The 20078-nt window shown below is 38.5% G+C and overlaps 1 protein-coding gene across 1 annotated transcript in view; it reads left to right on the top strand.

Moving 5' to 3' along the window:
- The window catches only part of DGKQ (diacylglycerol kinase theta), a 92304-nt gene that overhangs the window by 35593 nt on the left and 36633 nt on the right, over window positions 1–20078 (top strand). The window contains exons 4-9 of the mRNA XM_039567569.1: window positions 3162–3247; window positions 3975–4100; window positions 5557–5710; window positions 10574–10642; window positions 17583–17683; window positions 19178–19401. Coding sequence (XP_039423503.1) covers window positions 3162–3247; window positions 3975–4100; window positions 5557–5710; window positions 10574–10642; window positions 17583–17683; window positions 19178–19401 — 760 coding nt within the window. The remainder of the gene's footprint in view (window positions 1–3161; window positions 3248–3974; window positions 4101–5556; window positions 5711–10573; window positions 10643–17582; window positions 17684–19177; window positions 19402–20078) is intronic.

Below are 20078 nucleotides of genomic sequence, written 5' to 3'. Positions count from 1 at the left end.
TCCAGGAGAGCAGGGTCCCCTCACGCCTCACAGTGACTTGGGAAGACAAATGCCATCACTCCAAACGTCCCCTCCTTCCTCCTTCTTGCGCCCAGCTTGAAACACTGAGCAGGATGTCAAATGGTCTGGAATATACCTGTGGCCAGTTTAGGTCACCTGCCCTGGCTGTGTCTCCTCCCAGCCTCCCATGTACCCCCAACCTCCTCACCAGCTTGGCAGTATGAAAAGCAGAAAAGGCCTTGGCTCTGTGTAAGCCCTGCTCAGCAATAACTAAAACATCTCTATATTATCAACCCTGTGTGCAACACAAACCCAAAACACAGGCCCATTCTAGCCACTGTGAAGAAAGTTAACTCTACCCCAGCCAAAACCAGCACACAAGTGCAAAGAAATATTTTTTCAGATGTTTCTATTTAAGTGTTTGTAAGCATGAAACACATGAAATCACATGTTGTATTTAGGTATTACAGATGCACAGAAATTTTTTTATGGTTCATTAAAGATTCTGAATTGCTTTCTTCACATGGATTTGACAGTTTTACTATTCTGTGTGGCGTGCCTTTTTTGGTAGCCCTTTTTTTGAATACCAGTAAGTTTACAATTTGTTTCTCTGATAATTTTTTTAAGGTGTATCTTAAAAGCGGCAGCTGAAGTTCATAAAATGCACAAGTTTCTTCCTTTATTCTTCAAAAATGCTTTTGGAATTTGTTTTAGAAGTCTAGTGTTTTAAGCTGTAGAGCTTTTAAATCCAGATGGAGATATTGAATGTTCTTCCATATTTTTGTTTACTTCTAATGACTTAGCTTAATACTACAAATCTACACTTGTTTATGATGTTCATGTCTGATACTAAAATTAAGAACTTTCCCTGGACTCTTTACTATAATTAAGATTAAAAAGAGGGTTAAGATGGAATTACCTTTTCTAAGCAAATGATTGACATCATTACATGTACTTGTAAAATAATTTTAGTCACTTGTTTTGCACTGTTTATGTCTTAAAATAAAATTAACTTTCTTGAAAGGAAATGAAAGGTTTCACCCACATAAATGTTGTGGGTACACAGTGGGGGATCTGTTCTCAGAAACGAGCATGCATGTGTATTAACCCATGGTCAAATAAATACATACACTTCATTGGTAAAAGTTACAATAGTTGGACTCCAAGTTCTGCTGCCATTTACTGAATGCTTTGGTTAGCTATTTTTGCTACCAGGTTTCACTGGTGTCAGTTGAACCTGGACTCATGACAGTGAGAGTTGCTCTTCCTTTTATTTCCAAGGAGCGGGGATGGAAAGTAAAAAAAATAATTTTTTTGGTGCTGAATTCTTTACAAAAGTTTCTTGTTAAGCATTGACCAGGAGCAGCAGATTTATTGGCAGTTAACATTGTAAAGGTTCTTGTTCCAAGTTTATGTATCTGAAATTAATCAGTTTGGGTTTTTTGGCAATCAAAAGAACTTTCATAACTAGTTTGAATAGAAGATCGTCATTCTGTTACGATTTTTAAAATTATGCAGATTATGGAATGTCTGATGAAGATGAAATTTCTTTTTGTACGACCTCTGATCTGACTTGATCTTTACGTTCAAAAACGTCTTCTTTCCTACAGCAGGATAGTACCTTAAGGGATTAACTCCTATGACACTCCCGCCCTTCATATGAACATATTTCTTATTAATTCTGGGGTAGGGTTAGTGCTAGACAGCAGATGGGAATTAAACCAAGGGTAAAAACCCCTCTTTGTTGTTACAAAGTATAGCAAAGGGCAGTGCATGCCTGTGTTGGCAGAATTAACAATAAAACCCCTAATGCTTTTGTAAATTCCTTGAAGTTGTGACTTCATCTACAGACACTTTTACCATTAGCAAGAATATGACTCAAAGCATCTAGTTTGCCTGGTAGTTCAACTGGAAAAACTGCAAAATACTCCTGTTACATCTATGAACAGGGAGAAATGTGAATGGAGGAGGGACTGTGCCCCAGCTCAGAGAGAAGTTCTTGAGTGCGGTGAGGACTGAGCATGGGGAGCTGTGTATGTTTGTGGTTGATTTAGTCATGAGTCTTTGCATTGGTGTGGTGGTAGATTATGTCTTCTGTGAGGTTAGAATAACAGTGTTAATTCTGCTCACCTGTGGAAGAGTCCAGAGAGATTTCAAATCAGGTATTATTCTCTATGTAAATTAACAACCTTGTTTTCAAGATACTTTCAGGTAATGTGCTAGTGTGTGCAGCTGCCACTTTCCAAGCTTCAGGTTACAGTTCTCGTATTTTTGTGATATGCTTGGAGGAATAACCTGTTTGACCCGAACTGAAAAAATATTTGAAAAACTTGATGCTTGCTCTTGCTTTCATTTACTTGATAAAAAATCAGATGCCTTCCCAGCGCAGTATAAGTATTTACAAAGCAGCTACAGGATGGAGGATCTTCTTCATCCATCTCTGTCTCTGGGGCCCATAGAGAACCCTCCTAACTCTTGAATTGATGAAACTAAGTATTGAAATCTTTCAGTTATTGTTTTGGATGGTTGTTTTGTAACTCATCCTTTGTATCCTAACTGCAGATTCTTTTCTTTCATATCTGGTATTTCATGTCAGCTTTTAAATAATGAAGGTACTTTAAAGCCAAAACTTGCCTAAACCTTTACAGGATTCACTAAAACTTCTTCCATCTGCAGGACCTACAATATTTTGGAAGGCAATGTTAACCTGACTTAGGAGAGTGCTCTGAAAAAAATATTTCCTTTTTTTGACAGTGAAATGGTGATTTACCTTATATATAGTGACTGAATCAAACTAGCCTTCAGGCACAGGTATATTGGGGTAGGCAGCACTTCCTGAGAAACTGCAAGACAAAGCCAAGCAGTTGAACACATTTAACTTGCTGTAATTTGAGGAAATAGGACAAGTGCTGCTTATGAGCAAAATTAGCTCAGCCTTTCCTTTATCTTTGCTGCATCTTTTTGACAGAGGAAGTGGAGGAACACACAGAACAATGCTGGTAAACTTCTTTATTGTCTACCTTTGCTGAATGTAAAGAGCATGAAGGAGAGAAAGTATAGTGTGAAAAGGGTAGTGGAGGAATATTGAAGGGAGGGAGGAAGGAGATGCAGATAAAACCTGGGATTTCCAGCCTAAAGTTTTCTTGTTTTTGTGCTTTTAGTTTGTGAGCTACATGTGCACACAGACTGTATCCTGTTTGCTTGCAGTGACTGCCGGCAGTGTCACCAGGATGGGCACCTGGACCATGTAAGTGCAGATGCTTCTGCAGGGGAAGGTGGTCGTGCATTCTGTGGACTAGAGAAGGAACAGTCTTGGTCTTTACTTTCACATGCTGCCAGTTGTCAAAGCACTTTTGTTGCTCATTGGGAGGCAAAGGACATGTGTGACTTCAGAATATATTACAAAGAGTGAGATGAACTTAAATGGTGATATAGGCATGATGCTTTTGACCTCTTGCTGAAAAGTCTGTGGAATGTGTACAACATCCAAACTAAAATTTAAAAAAAAAAAAAAAAAAATCAAGCATCTTATATAAAAGTTTGCTTTGCAAAAGCTGGCATGGAACTCTTTTTTTTTCCTGCATGTTGAGCTGTTGGCTGCATTGCGTCCCTGGCAAACATTCTCTTGCATGTCCTCAAGCTTCCTGCAGCCTGACTAAGGCAAGACTGCCTGTTTTCTTATCTTCTCACAGTACAGTAGATACAGAATACTGATATTTCAGGATTATTTTAGAAGAACTTTTTTTTAGTGGACTGTGAAGGAAGAACACTGTGATAAATTTTTTGATAGTCTGTAGAACTTCTTGTAGTGAAATGTAAGATTGCTAAGATTCATATTTATCTTGAGAAAAACTTAATGCCCTAGTCTCTGTTGCTATTTCCTCAGAGCTGTTTGAATTACTGATTTTAAAGTTGAATTGAAGATGCATCTCTATCTGATTCATGTAATGCTAAGTCATGATGTGTTCTCTCAGGATACTTACCACCACCACTGGAGGGAGGGAAACCTTTCTTCAAGTGCTCGTTGCGAATTCTGCAAAAAAACCTGTGGGTCTTCTGAGGTGCTCTCTGGCATGAGATGTGAATGGTGTGGCATCCTGGTATGTCGTGCTGCTGCATGTATTTGTGGGAACCACATATATATGGGCATGTGCTTATTTAAACATAATTTAAATAAGCACATGCTTATTTAAGTATATAAATATAATTTATTCACACACCATATGAATATATATTTTATATACACTTTGTAAATACACTTAATTTATACATTTATTTATGTATATATGTATATTTATGTGTTAGATGGGAAATCTGATTTTTTAAATCCTCCTCATAGTCATTTTAATGAACAACTCTCAAAGTCACAGTGAAGCTTTATGTAAATCCAATGGAATTTAACAGGGACTAATCATTGGTTTGTGGTTGGAAGCCTGCAGTCACTTTCTGTGTTAAGTCAGAATTTCTTTCAAATCATGAATTCTGCAGGGTTAAAGACTTACCATTCTAATATGTTTACTCTTATTTCAGTATAGAATAGGTGTTAACTTGTGTGGTTGGGATTTTGTTAAGTGTCAGTATCAAGTTCTGTGTTTTTCCATTCACATGACACATGTTTATTTCCTGTGCAAGTTGATGGTACCCTTGAATAATTGTTATGGAAACCACAGCTTTTCGCACACTGATACACAATGTGCTGTGCAGGTAACAATTAGTCCACCCACTTAATGCCACCTTGTATTAAAATATGATGGAAGTGCAAAGTAGCACCAGATGAAGTGGGAACTGAAAAGTATATGTAAGAAATCATGAATTTGCTACTTAGGGCTAGATGAGGTACTTCATGTAATAATGATTTGCAATAAAACTCTAGAGGTTATTCAGTATTTAAGGTTATGATTTCAGTGATTTAAATTTTTTTTTTTACTATTATGGGGTTTGTATTTTAATCTGAGACATAATTTCCAAGGTGGGAGGGACTGTTTCTGAGAACAGTCTAAGAAATGTAATGTGCTATGTAGCCATACATACAAAGGTATGTGTATTCAATAATGGCAGAAGATTTGCAACAGTGGAAAGGCAGAAACTATCCAGTCACCCTTTGAAATAAACCTGAAAACAGTCTTACCTCAGAATCTGCATGTGGGTATGGCTGTGTAAGAGGATACTGCTGTTTTCAAGCTATTCAGTATAACCTGAGCACCTTTTCCATTTCCCCCAGTAAATATCTGCATAGAATGGAAGATCAGAGTAGGAGACCAAAACTTTAAACTTCTCCATGTAGCTGTATAAAAACCTTTTGTTTTTAATAGAGCAGGTTTGTGATCCTTGAAAGTTTCATGACATATTAAGACTCCCCATTATTGGTTATGGAAAACCCAAATCAAACAAATAAAAATCTAGGATGAAAAATGTGGCCATTCATTTAATGAAGGTGATTTACAAAAGGTCTATGTAATCCCTAACCTGAGTTATACGATTTCAGTCATAGTTTGTTATAAATGAATTTATTTTCTTCGTGTATCACAAGTTCTTAACTGATGTTGTTGTTTATAGGCTCATGCTGCTTGCTATGTAATTGTCACACCAGAATGTACCTTTGGAAGATTAAGGAATATGATTCTTCCTCCAAATTGTGTGCAATTGTTTTCTCGCAACTTCAGCAAATTGCATTGTTTTCGAATATCAGAAAATATGCAAACAGAATCAGGTAAACCTTTCTAAGTTGAATGCGGCTAATTGATGAACATATTTAACCTAGTGTCATAATTCAATTAAGTATATTATTGCTAATTTTTACTGGCTTTTGTGGCAAGACTGTAACTTTTTGCTATTTCTGGGACAGCTTAGAGATTTTTAAATGGACGCTGTGCAAAATGCAGAAACTTCTGTTTACTAGTGCAGGGCAGTTTGTACACTATTCTTGAAACAAAGAAAGCAAAAACCTAAAATCAGAAAATTTGTGGTGTTAGTGTTATCATTGCTACAAACACTTACTTGTCATGTCATGTGTACAGATACTTTATTTGTCTCTTGGATTAAGCATTTGTCCTTTTTAAGATTTCGGTGCCAGAACGACACCATGTGTCTACACAGGGTAACGTTCTGCTGCCATCTAGAGTGAATGTTTGTTTAACAGCTCTTTAGGAATGAGAATTTTTTTTTAAGCCTGAGCTACACAACTATTTTTTAATTTATATTTTGATTATTATGCTCTTGTAAAGCCTTTCTTTTGGTGCTTGAATGGAATAGGAAAGGAAATGAAAAGTAGGCAAAATACAGCTCATTAAAGTTAAATATTTGCAACTGCTCTTTTCTCAACCTGGCAGATTGCTCTTGAACTTTCTGCTCTGAACACATTTGTTTTTGGTGAGAAGAGTTGATCACAAGCAAGAGCCCTGTGTTCTGTGTGCAGAAGATGTACCACAACAGTCCTGTTAATGCATGAACTGCGTGACCTGAGGTCTCAATGACCTGGGCACACTCCAGTGACCTGCCAAGAGTGTAAAGGCAGAGAGGAGGGATTAGGTTGCTTTTGTGAATTGATTTTTTTTCAGTTAGCTATTCTTCTTGCTAGTGAATTTGTTTTGTTAGTGGGCTGAGATGTAGTATAGCACCCACTTGAAAGTTATGGAGTTCCTAATGCTTCCAACATAAGAAGTAACAGAAATAAACAGTCTGGATGAGCTTGATTTTGCTGCAAGACTCATTGTGAACTTTGATACAGGTCTATTGTTAGGTATTTCACAAGTGTACCAAAGGTTTAAGTGAAGATGAAGTTGTATTTTTATAATTAAGAGAAGTTAATCACAAACCTTTAAAATAGAGTCTTTGATTTGAGTTTTCTGATGTTAACCAGGTTTCTCTCTTCAACCGTGGTGTGTTCTTTTAATACGTCAGACTTAAACTTTCTCTTTTTTTTATTTTTAAACCACCTCTTAAGAAAAATTGAACATGGAGCACCTTAAATGAGAAAATCCAAGATTTTAGCTGCACCTTCTAGTCTCTTCCTTCAATATTTTAAGTGATGGAAGAAAAGGTTTTCTGTTTCAGGACTTATGCTACATGCTAAGTGTGTGAGTGCATGTTACGCACAGTTGAGGTCTTTTACAGTAAGAATGGCTTTTTTGCATTTCTTTAAGGAAAAAGTATGTCTGATACTTTGAATTGAGAGAATGCAGCCATTAGCTTGTGGTCAGAAGCAGATATATAGGTATGGAGAAATATTCACTAACTTAATTTGGACCATTTCCAGTGCTTTATTGTGATATGAAGGGAAACAAAAATCAAATTGAATAAAATTTGTTTGGAAAGCCCAAATGCATTTTTGTAGTCCTTAGCCTGCATATAACAGAGATACAATATAGCAACACCCTGAAAAATCTCATTTCTAACACAGCATCTATTTTCTGCGGCCTCTGATAATTTCTGCCCCTTGGGCTCAGCTTCCCATCATCCAGTGGGCAGCTGCCTCCCAGGATGGAGGGCTGCTGATACCCAGGGCAGCAGGGGCAGAGCCATGGGGATGCTCCCCTTTCCTCCTGCAGCTGATTTGTTGCATACCTGTGAACTTGACAGCTGCCCCAGCAATTGACGTCTTCCTTTTTTTTCATGGTCAGTGGGCCACAGTGAGTAATATTTGTATTGCAGTGCCTGCCTTGTACTCCACTGTGCATAAAGTGTTTTGTTCTGTGTTTCCTTAGCTGACAGTGCTGTTTAGCACCTTGGTTTAGCACCTATGTCCTGAATGTTCAGGTACTACTCTGGTGTCTTCACATGTGGCTCCTTTTACACCATCCACATCCTGTTGAGCCTTGCTTCGAGACCTGTTGCTGGACATTTGTCATTCTCAGTCATCTTCTGAAGATCAGGTGTCTGCAGGTCACTGTCAAAAGCACCACATACCATTGCTATATGCTGTTTTTCTTTGCCGAGATTCTTCCTCAAAGGCAGAGCCAAGAATTGTCTTGAGCTAATTCTCACATCATCCTGTGTCGAGGAAATTCAGTACCTTTTAGTCCTTCTTGTTACCCATGTGCACAGAACAGACATTCATTTTCTTAAAAAACCCCACTAGCTCCTGGCATGCACTGAAAGTTACCAAGATGCATCATGGGTCCAGCAGCTCCCTGATGCACTCTTAGGATGTATTTGGTGTAGCAGGGGGGGGTCCCAGGAGCAGGGGAATCCAGCCAGAGTCACGATACAAACACTGATATGATTTGAGCATCGTGCTCCAGATTTATTATTCAGTTACACCAAGTTATACTTTTTTCCAAAGTTCACGCCCCTTTCCCATGAGAAAGCCTCTAAGCAGCGGGGGAGCTGACCAGTGTATCCCTTTTCCCAAGGCTGTTCAAGGCTGCCAGCTAGCAGGTGCCTTGCAAGCCTGTTTTCAGCCTGAGGCCCCGTCAGGGGTACTTCTGCAACAGCCCTGGGATGCCCAAGCTCTCCTGGGGTATCCTATATTCCACAAGGAATCCCTCTACAATTTGGTGCTCCTCTGACAATGAAGCAGCTCAGGATGGCTGCCCCAGGAGCTGCTGCTGCTTTTCTAGGGGAAAGGCATAGACTCTGGATGGCAGATCTTGTTAAAAATTGTGTGTATGTTAGGGATGTTTTAGGGGAGCAAGGAACTCCTTTGTTGGAGGATAATTAGCACTTCTGTGTGATGGCAGGCTCATTAAGAAGTTCTCGTGGTGTGGCATGCACAGAGGGTGCTCCTCTGTTGCCACAGCTGACAAAGGTCATCGCTCAGAAGATTGTGGAAAGACCAGTCTGAGGTACCAAAGAAGTGCTGGCTGTTGCCTGGATGAGTTGATTGCTGCAGGCAACTCTTCCCAAGCTGGTGTTTGGGAAGTGCCGGATGACTTGTCCCATGCAGTAAATGAGCACCCCCATCATTGCTGACCTGCTGGGGACCATTTGTCCGAAGTAGCTTTTGCCATGGCGTAAATGCTGCGCATCATCACCAACATTCAGCAAACATCTCTGTGCTGAAAGAGGCTTCTTTAAAACTCTTGGGCTACCAGGAAATGCAATGGTAGAGCAGTATAGCCCCTTCCTCCAAATGACTCCTGTCATCACGAATTTCAAGTTGAACTTCACTGGAACAGTTTCAAGATGCTGTTGGTGTAGATTTCCCTCCTATTCAGATTGAAGGGGAAAGTCTAATAAAAGAAGCCAGCTTCTTTCCATCTAAACTGAGAAAGAAGAGGGTTGGGAGCAATCAGGAGCAGTCACTTCCTATTGTTACATTTACTACTTCTTTTTTTTAAACTTAATTGTCTGGAGTGAAATTCAAGAAGACATTCAGCTTTCTCTTATTTCAGGGTATTTCAAGACCATACTGTCTAAATTTCTCTCCAGTTTGAAACTTGATCTGTTTGTCTGTCAGCTATAACAGGGAAGATATTTCAACACTTTTTATATTTTAAAAGTCACAACTCAAAAGCATTATTGTTGGTTTTTCTTGTAGACACTTGAAGCATTACCCAAATATTCAACAAGTTACCTGGTGTCAAGTTTAGGACTACTGCCTAGTACCCTTCTTGACATGTTATGATTCTGCTTCTTGGAAGGTTCTCCTTCTTTAGGATTTTGACTTCCCCAATATCTCTTTTGGTCTGAAGTTCTGCCTTTAGTGATTTTATTTTATTTTTTCTTTCTTGTTTTGTGCTTTGATCTCTTGCTTTCTCCCTCTGCTGCAAGGCATAGTTTTTACAAAGGTGTTGCCTGGCTTATATCTCTTGGGAGCTTTGCCCGCATCCCAGTCAAGACTGACTGGGATTTTCAGTGGGTGTGAGTATGACTAACATTATGTGATGGGCACTTACATTGCACTCTACTGCTACCTTCTGAGAAAGAAAATTGATCATGTTTGGATTTGCACTGGTCTTGTATGGCCCTGAGTGTCAGGAGTGAGAATGCAGTGAGGATGTTCTTCACAGAAATAAATAAATTTTTATTTATTTATTGCTCATAGTATTTATTTTAATCTTTTCTTAATCTTTTATGTATGGTTTTACAAGGTTGCATTATTTTCTGACATCTTAGCTCCTAGCTTTAGTGAGAGTGATGAGACTACTGTCAAAGTCCTCCTCTGAAGAGCAGCAATTTCTTTCTCTTTGAGTGTCAAAAACTATGTTTTTCAGTTGTGGAAATTATTTGTGTAACATCAGTATTTCTGACTGGAAGGCTGTTACTGCAATTCCTGGATTGATTTGGTAATTTAAAACTTAATGGAAACCATCCATACTTCAGTCACAGGCAAACATCACAGCTTTAGTAAAGAATGAAATGCAGTAGTTGCTATATTAAAGTTAACAGTATAAGGATCTCAGGTATGCCTTCATTGTAGTTACATGACAATGCAGATTTGTTTTTATAATACTGTTTTAATACTGTGAATTATTATCATAAAACAGGTAGAAAAAGAAAGTGTGCTTTTCTGACTGGCTCCTTTTGTGTTAGCTTGTTTGATATAAACTGTTCTTAAGTTACAAACATCTTCTTCCCTCCCCTCCATTCAAATTAGCAAAAATCCTTTCTTAAAATGTTTCTGCTTTTACAGATGAAGATGATGATGTTGATGGGTCAACACAAGGATCAACAAAAGATATCCAAATTTCAACCGATTCAAGTAAGCAAAATTTTAGTAAGGGGTGAATAGTCACCCATTTCAGTCTTTATTCATATAATCTTAACTTGTATTGCCTTATGAGAAAATATTAAATGGCTATTTTTCTAATGTTAGGTTTTAATTTCAGTTCCAAAGTTTTGGTCCAACACATTTATCCAGGGCTTTAAAAATATCTCCTTGGTATTTTCCATTGGTAGGTTGACACAAATGACAGTCTGTTCATTACCTTGACAAATAGGTCATTTCTCTCAACTTGGTAATTGAAGAAAGAAAACATGGTGTTAATACTCCATACATAAGCAATGAATTTAAAGGGCAGACAGCAGTGTCTTTTCAAAGCCTTTTGCTTGTAAGTTCTCTGGACCCAAATTTTGCTGAGGCCACCAGGTCAATTTTTTCTTTTGGCTTGGGCATGTTGCAGTAAACAGGATTGAGCTGGACTGGCTGCTTCCTATGCAGTTGAATTTTTAAGCATGTGGAGTTTTCTGCGGTTGGCAACAGCCAAATTCTTACTTTTCAGAAGATGAGGTTAAACAGCAATTTAAGAGTTTCCCACCCCTATATCCATAATTAAATCATAATTAAATCCATAATTAAAACGACATGGTGCTTGCTACCTAATGTAGCTGCATTAAAGGACATTTCGAATCAATAAATACTATATTTTTTAAATCCTGAGGCTCTTACAAAATTAAGAGGCTGATTGTGCAAGTGCTATTTGGATTTAAAAAAAAAATCAGCTCAATAACTAATTAAATCAGTTACAGAAGAGATTCCAAGCATCTTCTTGTTTCACTTTCTTAGTTCCTGAATGACTTTAAGTTACGATCCACCAGCATACTGCCTTATTATGGGAAAATAGTCTGACTAACTGCAGTTTGTCTGAACAGTTTTCACTTTTTCCACTGTTTTAAGTGACTTATGCGGTTGAGTGTGAGGACTTCTTCATTTCAACAATTAAGCCTATTTCCCTTACTACTGTCAAAAAGACCAAATAATGTATCCAGATATTTCAACTGGATTCATTGAAAGTATTAGTGCAGGCCAGTTCAGCTTTAGTTTAGACTTCCTAAAAGAAGAAAAAAGATATGAAAATTCAGGGCAGGATACAAACTTTAATATGTCATTTGTTCAGGCCATCTCTGATCTGGAGAAAGCAGCAGTAGATGGTATATTTTCAAGGGTCATGTGAAGTATTGTTAGTTGTGTTTTAAATAGAACAGTGGCATGAAAAATTGCTTTCTTGTAATACATTTTCACAAACCATAGCACAGTAGCTTTGCTGTGGTTTAGAAAGCTCAGCTAAAACCACACTCACAAAAAGATTCAGAAACAGCATTTACTGATAAGACAGGACAGACTGTGGTGATGAGGTCCAGGGCATGGGCATGCAGTACCCACCAGCAAGTTCTTTAAATGTGACCAGATTCCTTTGTCTCCTTATCCCTCTGTTTTCCCATACTAGTTCTTCTCCACACCACCTTGCTCTCTCCCTTTGCTTTTTTCCTGAAGTTCCCCTAACAACCCTGTACCATCCCAGAATGTTTTTCACATGTATCTCATAAATCCCTGCAATCTGAGAGACGTCTTTGGTCAGTGAGGTGTCCCACAGAACTTCCCCTGTGGATTCATCTGGTGTGTCCCACTCCCAGACCATGGGATTGATGACCTTGTGTCAGCTAAGGATGTGTCTTCTCTGATAACCTACCTGATAAAGTTATTGAGGTTCACCTGCCAGCTGTTGTGCTTCTCTGTGTGTGGGGAGTCATAACCTATTGAATTTAACATGACAATGCCATGGTTGTAGGGGGCTGGACCACTTTCACCTGTCTCTAGATAACACCATTTGTGTAACATGGGTCAAGAAGGAGCTGCTCACGTCTTCTGTGTGTTGACTCAGTACATCTGCCATGTCTTTTGGGATGTTACCATGCTCTACTTCAGGAGTGTCTGAACTCCATTACATTCCAAAATATTTAGCTTTTCTTAATTCCAGCTCTCTATGTTTTAGGGGTATATATTTTTTAAAACAGTGAAAACAAGTCAGAACAAATTGAATAATATTGGTGTGGAAAGACACTTCTTTGATAGGAAAGAAACCAATAGAAAAGGATACAAAGTCTTTAGTATTGGAAGAAGATTTGAATTATTAGTCTACATTCACTTTCGTTTCTTTGCTGTTGTAATGGGCTTGTTGAGTGAAGTGTAAAGTTAGAAGATCTAAGTCTTAATATTGGTAGCTTGAATGTGTTAAATCAACCACTATATTTAGCCTACCAAGATACTGAAATCAAAAGCATAAAATTAACGTGAAAACAACCATACAGTTTCTGAGCTGATGTAACAGACATACCAGCAGGTTTGGAAAAAGACACTACCTGCCCTGTGAGTGTCTCTCACTGGCTGCAAGTGAACTGTCTGATTCAGCATGCGTCCATCTTCTGCAGGACAGAATTCAGAGATCAAAAAAACCCCATTCTGGAGGAGGTTTTAGAGCAATCTGTCTGTCAGAGAAATGGGGGCTGCAGTGCTGTCAGCAAACAGAGGTTTCACAGCATGTCCTTCCACAGCCTGTTCATCTGCCAAGTAAGAGATAAAATGATTTTGTATTAGATAGACCCAAGGCTCTCTTCAAGGGCAATAAAAGAAAAAATACATAATTCTTACATGCATAAATGCCATCTTGTAGGTTATGAATCCTAATACTGAAATAAACCAAAATTTTATAGTCCCCACTGTTGTAATATGAAGCAACAGTAGAGAAAGAGAGCATAAAGCATGCAAATAACACAAGTTTTGGGGGGAAGAATGGTGCTTGGTAAGCTATGTTGCTAGAATTAAGTCTTTTAAGAGTGATTTTCACAAATACACTCAGAGTAGGCCTCTAACTTTCTTAAGTGGCAAAACTACCCAGGACTGCCTCATTTTCCTATCTCAGTCACAAGCCACATGTCTTTTCAGAAGCCGTGTCCTGTCTGTGGGGATTTGGAAGTCAAAGGGAACATGAGCTTTGGACTCATCCAATGCTGTTTTATCCTTTTCCCTGGAAAACTTGGTATCTTAGCCTCTGAAATCAAGTTCTGCAATTTGGTAAATTATGCCTGGAATTAACCTTTTGTAGTTATTTTCCCCTTGAAAAGGGTAAGCATGAATAACAGGTTACTTTCAGCTCAGTATCCCATGGTAAGAAAAAAATAATGTGTTATTCAGGAGAAAGTCCTGATATTGTGTACTCTGATCCAACAGGAAAAGATAAGATGTTTAGCAGTGAGGTGCCGTATTACAAAACAGGCAGTGACTCCTTTAAATACCACAGTTTGATAAGTGCATCTGTTGCGTATTAGCAAGGGGGTTTATATAGATGTACTAAGTGGGGGTATGTAGACTTCACTTCTGTAACTGGATCATTTTCTAATACTTAAAAATTGGAACAGGTGGAAGGAAGAGCTTTATCTAACTTCAGAAGTGGTTACAGTTGAGCCTCTTGCCAAGGCTAGCTGGCAGACTGGCATAAGACACCACTTAACTTACAAGCGTTGGATGTGCTCCTGAATCAGTGGAGAAATGTATTTCTGGGTGACTAATTCCAGTGTGTAGCTGTTTGTTTTTTTAATGGCCTTCCAGAAGCTCATGTGCAAGCAAGCCATTTTTCACTGGGTTGCAGTAAAAGTGTCCCCTGTGAGGAGGACAGCGACAAAGTTAAATGTGATTTTTCACTGATAAAGTCGAGGAGGTTCTTTATGTGATGGATACCAGATTTACCAGCATTATGTTTATTTAACTAAGAAATATGATTGAACTTAGGACATTACCACTAGTCTGTAGATCTAAACTTCTTCTTGTAAACCAGTTTACTTTGAGAGTCAATCCCACTGTTCTTAAGACATGGAGAGCGCATAAAGAATTCTCCAGTTACAGTTGCTAGGGATTCTCTTAGGCCAGCTAGTATCTCATAAGAGCAGACTACAAAGGCTGTCAAAATGAAAACAAGTACTAGAACTTGGATGAATGTTTTTATTCTCAGATGGTTGTCTGCTCTCTGGATTGCTAGAGAAAACAGCAGAGATTTTGATAGTGTTGTGAAAGTTCATACTCAGAACATCAGCTGTGCTGTCAGTAACCAGTGTTCACTTGTTTTCTCAAGTTGTGTTAGCTCTAAAGAAGGTCACCCAGGACACAGTGTGTCTTTTGGTTAACATTTGTCTATGCTATAGTTACCATGGAGATCACTCTGACAGAAATCTGTTTCTAAAAGATTTCTACTCTTTTTGGCATAAGTCCAGAAGAATTTAAAGGAGTAGGTCACTTTCAGGTGTGTGCTATAGTCTCAGTGCAGTGGTTGTTGAGTTTCAAAGGTTCTTTAGAAGCAAGAGGTGGTGATATTTAAATCTTCCTTATATTGTGTCTAAAAAGAAATTGACAACAGACACAACCACTATGATAATTGGAAAACTGAAAATCCACGGTAATACTACTTTTCATATCAACAAAAATAATTGAAAAGTCACAATGTATCGTACCAGGTTGGGTGTGGCTCTGAGTAGCCTAATCTAGGGAAAGATGTCCATGTCAGGATTCTTGTACTCCACGATCCTTGAAGGCCCCTTCCAACCCAAACTATTTTATGATTCTGTGATTTTATTTGTTCTGTTTCTGTCTCTCTGTTTTTCTTTGTACATGCATCTGTTATACAGGCTTCCCTCCAAAGAGTAACAGCATGGCTGAGGTTGGAGGCAGCATGGAGATTATCTAGGACAACCTCCTGCTGAAGCAAGGTCACTCAGGGCGTTTGTCATGTTCAGTAAGGTTTTGAATATCATAATAGAATCATAGAATGATTTGAGTTAGAAGGGACCTTAAAGATCATCTAGTCCCAACCTCCCTGACATGGGTGGGTACACCTTTCAGTAGACCAGTCAACATAGCCAGTTTTGTCTCAGGGACACTACGATGACTTTGGAGTAGGATGGGAGGCTGTACTGGGGACTGCTTTGCTGTGCAGTGAGGTCTTCGTGTTACATAATGAGAATGTCCTTGCCCACACATTGTGCCATGACCAGTGGAATTGATAATGAAGAAATACCCTTAAGAAGTGGATAAGTCTACACTGAAAAAGAAGTCCAAGTGTAGCTGTCTCATCTCAGAATAAGGAGAAATAAAGATAGTGAGAATTAAGGTATCATGATTTTTCTTTTAGGATTAGAATCTCATTTTTAAAAGACTGCTTTCAGACATAAGTATTAGATAATCCTTTACTTCTGTGGCATCTCCTTTTGACTGAAGTTGGAAAATGTACACTGAAGCAGTAACAGGTGGATTAGACACAACATATTTAGTTTCAGGGGGTTCAAGAAAGCTAGCACTGAAGTGTCCTTGCTAAGTATTTATACACTGCTGTCTTTCCTCATAATCTGTCACTGCAGCATTGAGATACCCAGTGATGCACATTTATGCCTGGATTCTTGCTTGCTTTTTTTCAGTCATCAGTTAGAGGTGGTTAATGGTTTTCTTCCTCCAGTTTCACTTTTCCTTTTTAATCCTTCTGTGGTAAATCTCCTTTTAAATCCTTCTGTGCTAATGTGTTTCATTGTACCTAACTGGTGATATTATTTGAGAGCAAAAGGCTCTCAGTATTTTATTCAGTACGACAGAGTATTTCCAAGCTGTGAGGGAAGCATGGAACAAGACTCCATCATGTAACATATCTCCATTACAATGTGTGTTAACAGACTGCATGATTAACCAGTTGTGTGGGTATTACAGCTGGTGTATGTGGCTCTCACCGAATATTTCTAACATTTCAAGAATTGCAAGTATAAGTCTAATGATTGTACTACTTGCTGATGAATGGAGGTGCACAGATTTATTCTAAGATCAGACTCTGTAACACTGTGCTATGCAACAGGTGACTTTTGTTAATAGTTCAGTGCAACACTGCAATAAAAATGGCATATTCTGTCCGTGAGAAATAGTTGTGTCTGCTGTAAAGCATCAGCTCTCTGGGGAGTGCCTGCAAGACACTGCAAAGCTGAGCAGCTCATCAGGTGTCTTCATAAAGATGAGATCAGGAGAGGACACAAGGTCTGTCTTCCTGGAATCTAGTTTTTGGTCTGGATAGATTAACTTGGTTTCCTTCCCAGAGGCAGTAAGGACACATGTAATGGACCGGTAATATTAACTTGTTCCTAAAACCTCTCAAAACCTGCCTGTTCTATGAGAATTTGGTTGCGCTTTGCTATTACTCTTAAAATAGTTGCTTAAGAGAGTGACTTTGTCATACAGCAGCCTGTACCTGAATCATAACCCATCTTGGTGAAAGGTGAACCTGAAATCCTTCACTTTTCACCCTTTCACAGATGGCTGGGCAACAGTTTGAGTATGGATTTGATAAGACTTTAATGAAGTGAAACACAGCAAAAGGCTGAAGGTCTTCATTTGCTGTACCTTCTTTCTTTTAGTTTTTCTGTTGTCCCTGTATTTTCCTCCCATTGCCTGTACACTTAGCCAACAATTTTAAGGACTTTCTTTGGAAGCACGTTCTCAGAATTGGCAGTGCTCTGGGATTTGTTCTGAAGGTGACGGCACTTTGTCTTCAAGTTGTTCAACTTGTCAATAATAAATGCAGCCTTGAATGCTGAGGATGAGGAAGTGGTAACATACAGCGTATGGTTATAACAGTTATATCAAAAGCCAGGATAAAACTGTGATTACTAGTCTCTCTTTCCTCTCTGAATGTAACCCTGTTTTAAATGAACAGTAACTAAACAAATATTAAAATATTCAGCCTCAAAGCTGGTTCTATGAGAAGGAATGTTCCCATGAAGAAGAAACATTTCAGTTGGTTAAAAGCAGGTTTTTAGTAGTTACATTATGCCCTTCCTATTCAGGTGGCTTTCTGATTTGAGGTGTGTGTTAATGAAATACAATTGTTTCCATTTAGGTAAACAAACACTGAAGATATTTGATGGGAATGATGCAGTGAAACGCAATCAATTTCGACTAATTTCAGTTCCAAGGATTGCAAAAAATGAAGAAGTTGTGGTAAGATACCCAGTGAGGGTCAGTTTTCCAGTGTGATACATATAATTCCATATTATAACAGTAAAAAGCTAACTTTTAGAAATTTAACTCAACAACAAAAATCTGTAAATGGGCTGTAATATTGCAATGTAATTTGACTTCTTCATGTAGTGCTCTTACTTTACAGCATCTGAAGAAATGGTGGCTTACATATCTGTAGCATAATGACAACCACAGTATCACAAGCTAAGCAGTCATTCTGCTTCCCTGTGTTACTCTGAAGCCTGATTTTACTGATACAAGCAACACAGGATAACCAGCTCCTTATGTATTGCTCCTTTTCTGTAGTTTCTGATATTTGTCCTTGGTAGCCACCAATACTGCACGTGAGTTAATTGGCTTCGAACACTAAAGCTTGCTATAGTTATCTCCGCCTCTTGGCTGTGAAAGGAATTAATTGTTGATCACATACTGGCCACTCCCTAGCTTTTCTGGTGCTCCATCTGGGGTGGAAAAAATACTTAGTACTAAATCAAGTGTGCTATACAGATCTTTATTTACTGGGTTAGGCAGAGACCCCATGCTGTGAGAGAGAAATCCCAGAGTGGGAATAGGGTGGTGCACAATAGAATTAAGCATGGTGAGGTCTCAGAGTGATAACAGACTTGGGAGAGAAGTGTGAAGAATGTATTACATCAGAATTTTGACAATTTAAAGCTAAAGATCATTAGGATTTTTATCTTGATACTGTGCTCAAAATCAAGAAGAGTTTTGAAAATGGTTTGTTGTGTTCTGCATTTCAAAGATCTTTAAGAAAAACTATGTCCGGGATTGAAAACATTTTTATTTAGGAGTGCTACTTGCCTTTCAAGTCCATTTTACCAGGCTGGTGCTTTTAATACCAGGGAAGATAAATACAAGTTCTCATTAGTGAGCTGTAATGACTGCAGCATCTGTTTTAGCAGAGGTGCTGCAGGCATGGGCCTATAATGGATGTAAAATTCCTGTGACTGTGTGCATCTTGCAAGGACAGCCCTTCCCTTACCTCTTCACAGGTGTGTGGGCTCAGGGCAGCCTTGTGGCTGAGAAGCTCACTAATTTTTAGCATCCCCTTAAGTGCAAGTAGACTGAGTAGGCAGAGTTGGGTACAATCAAGGGTAATTTACCATTTTCCTTGTGGAGTAAATTTTACATGCGTGAGTGTAGATTTATTGGACCTGAATTTTTACTTTCAGTCTTAAAATGACTATCACTTTCCAAAAATACTGTGGATTGTGTTCAAATACATTGATATCTCAAGTTTTCTTCTTTCATGTTCACTAAAATTTGTTTTCAAAACTTCACTCTTGTTTCGTTTGGCTTTTTTTTTTTGCCATTGCTATGTGTCCACTGCTCTGAGGTTAGAACATGCATTAATGGTTCATTTTATAAATCAGGTATTTATAATGTCTGTGGCTGTATAGGTATTAATTGTGTCTTTTCAAGTACATGTTCATGTATCTTGCTGTGTTTTAGGAGGCTGCTTTGAGGGCATACTACATAAATGATGACCAGCAGGAGTATGAGCTTCAGACCTTTACGCAGCAGGTGCTGCTCTCTGATGATGTTATCAACAGGAATGATGCTGCAGAGGACAGCAATTTGGGCTCAGTATTCCGCGAATCTGTTCCTGAAGCTTGGATCATCAGAGCCAAACCAAAGGACGAGGAAGTGATCAGAATTTATCCTGCCTGGCTAAAGTGAGTATTTTCCTTCTTGATCACAAGGTTATCCTGCTTGGCTACATTTGTCCTCTGTAGTCTAGCTTTGTTTGTTTTAGTTATTGAAGCTGCAGAAGTCTAACAGAGAATGTAGTTTCTTTTTCTGTATTTCAGGATTCTTCTGGTCGTTTTTCTGAGTGGGTATTATGCATAACATTCATTTCCATGCCTGGAAACTCTTGGGTTTCTTTACATACGTGGAATATACTGTGCAACTTGTGCAGTTCTATTGTCATGTGTTTGGTGAGAAAGATGCAACTTTACATTAACTACATCTGTAAACAAATGATGACATACACATCATTTGAAAAATAGATGGATTTTGTTGAAGAAGTGTGAAGTAGGAAGAACTATAGCGTAACTTCCCATGTGACATGAGGAGGAGGAAAATAAATAATAAAAAACCCCCTATATTTACCACTGAGACAGTATGAATTTTAAGCATATTAATAGTGGAAACAAAATGGTCTGTTGACCTACTAATATCTGAAGACCTGTGGGATAAAATTTAACCATGTGGTCATTTTGCTGTTGCAACTGCATTGCCAAGTTTTATGAAAGACTTGCAGGTTATCTTTGTGATTAGGAAGAAGCTGATCTGCAGTGCTACAATTGTAATTAGCAGTTCCTTGCGATGAAAGTGTTTTCTTGTCTGT

This window comes from Corvus cornix, chromosome Z (genome assembly GCF_000738735.6).
Source record: "Corvus cornix cornix isolate S_Up_H32 chromosome Z, ASM73873v5, whole genome shotgun sequence".
Taxonomy (NCBI): Eukaryota; Metazoa; Chordata; class Aves; order Passeriformes; family Corvidae; genus Corvus; species Corvus cornix.
Note: the sequence above shows the minus strand (reverse complement) of the source record. Positions and strands in the feature narration are given on the sequence as shown.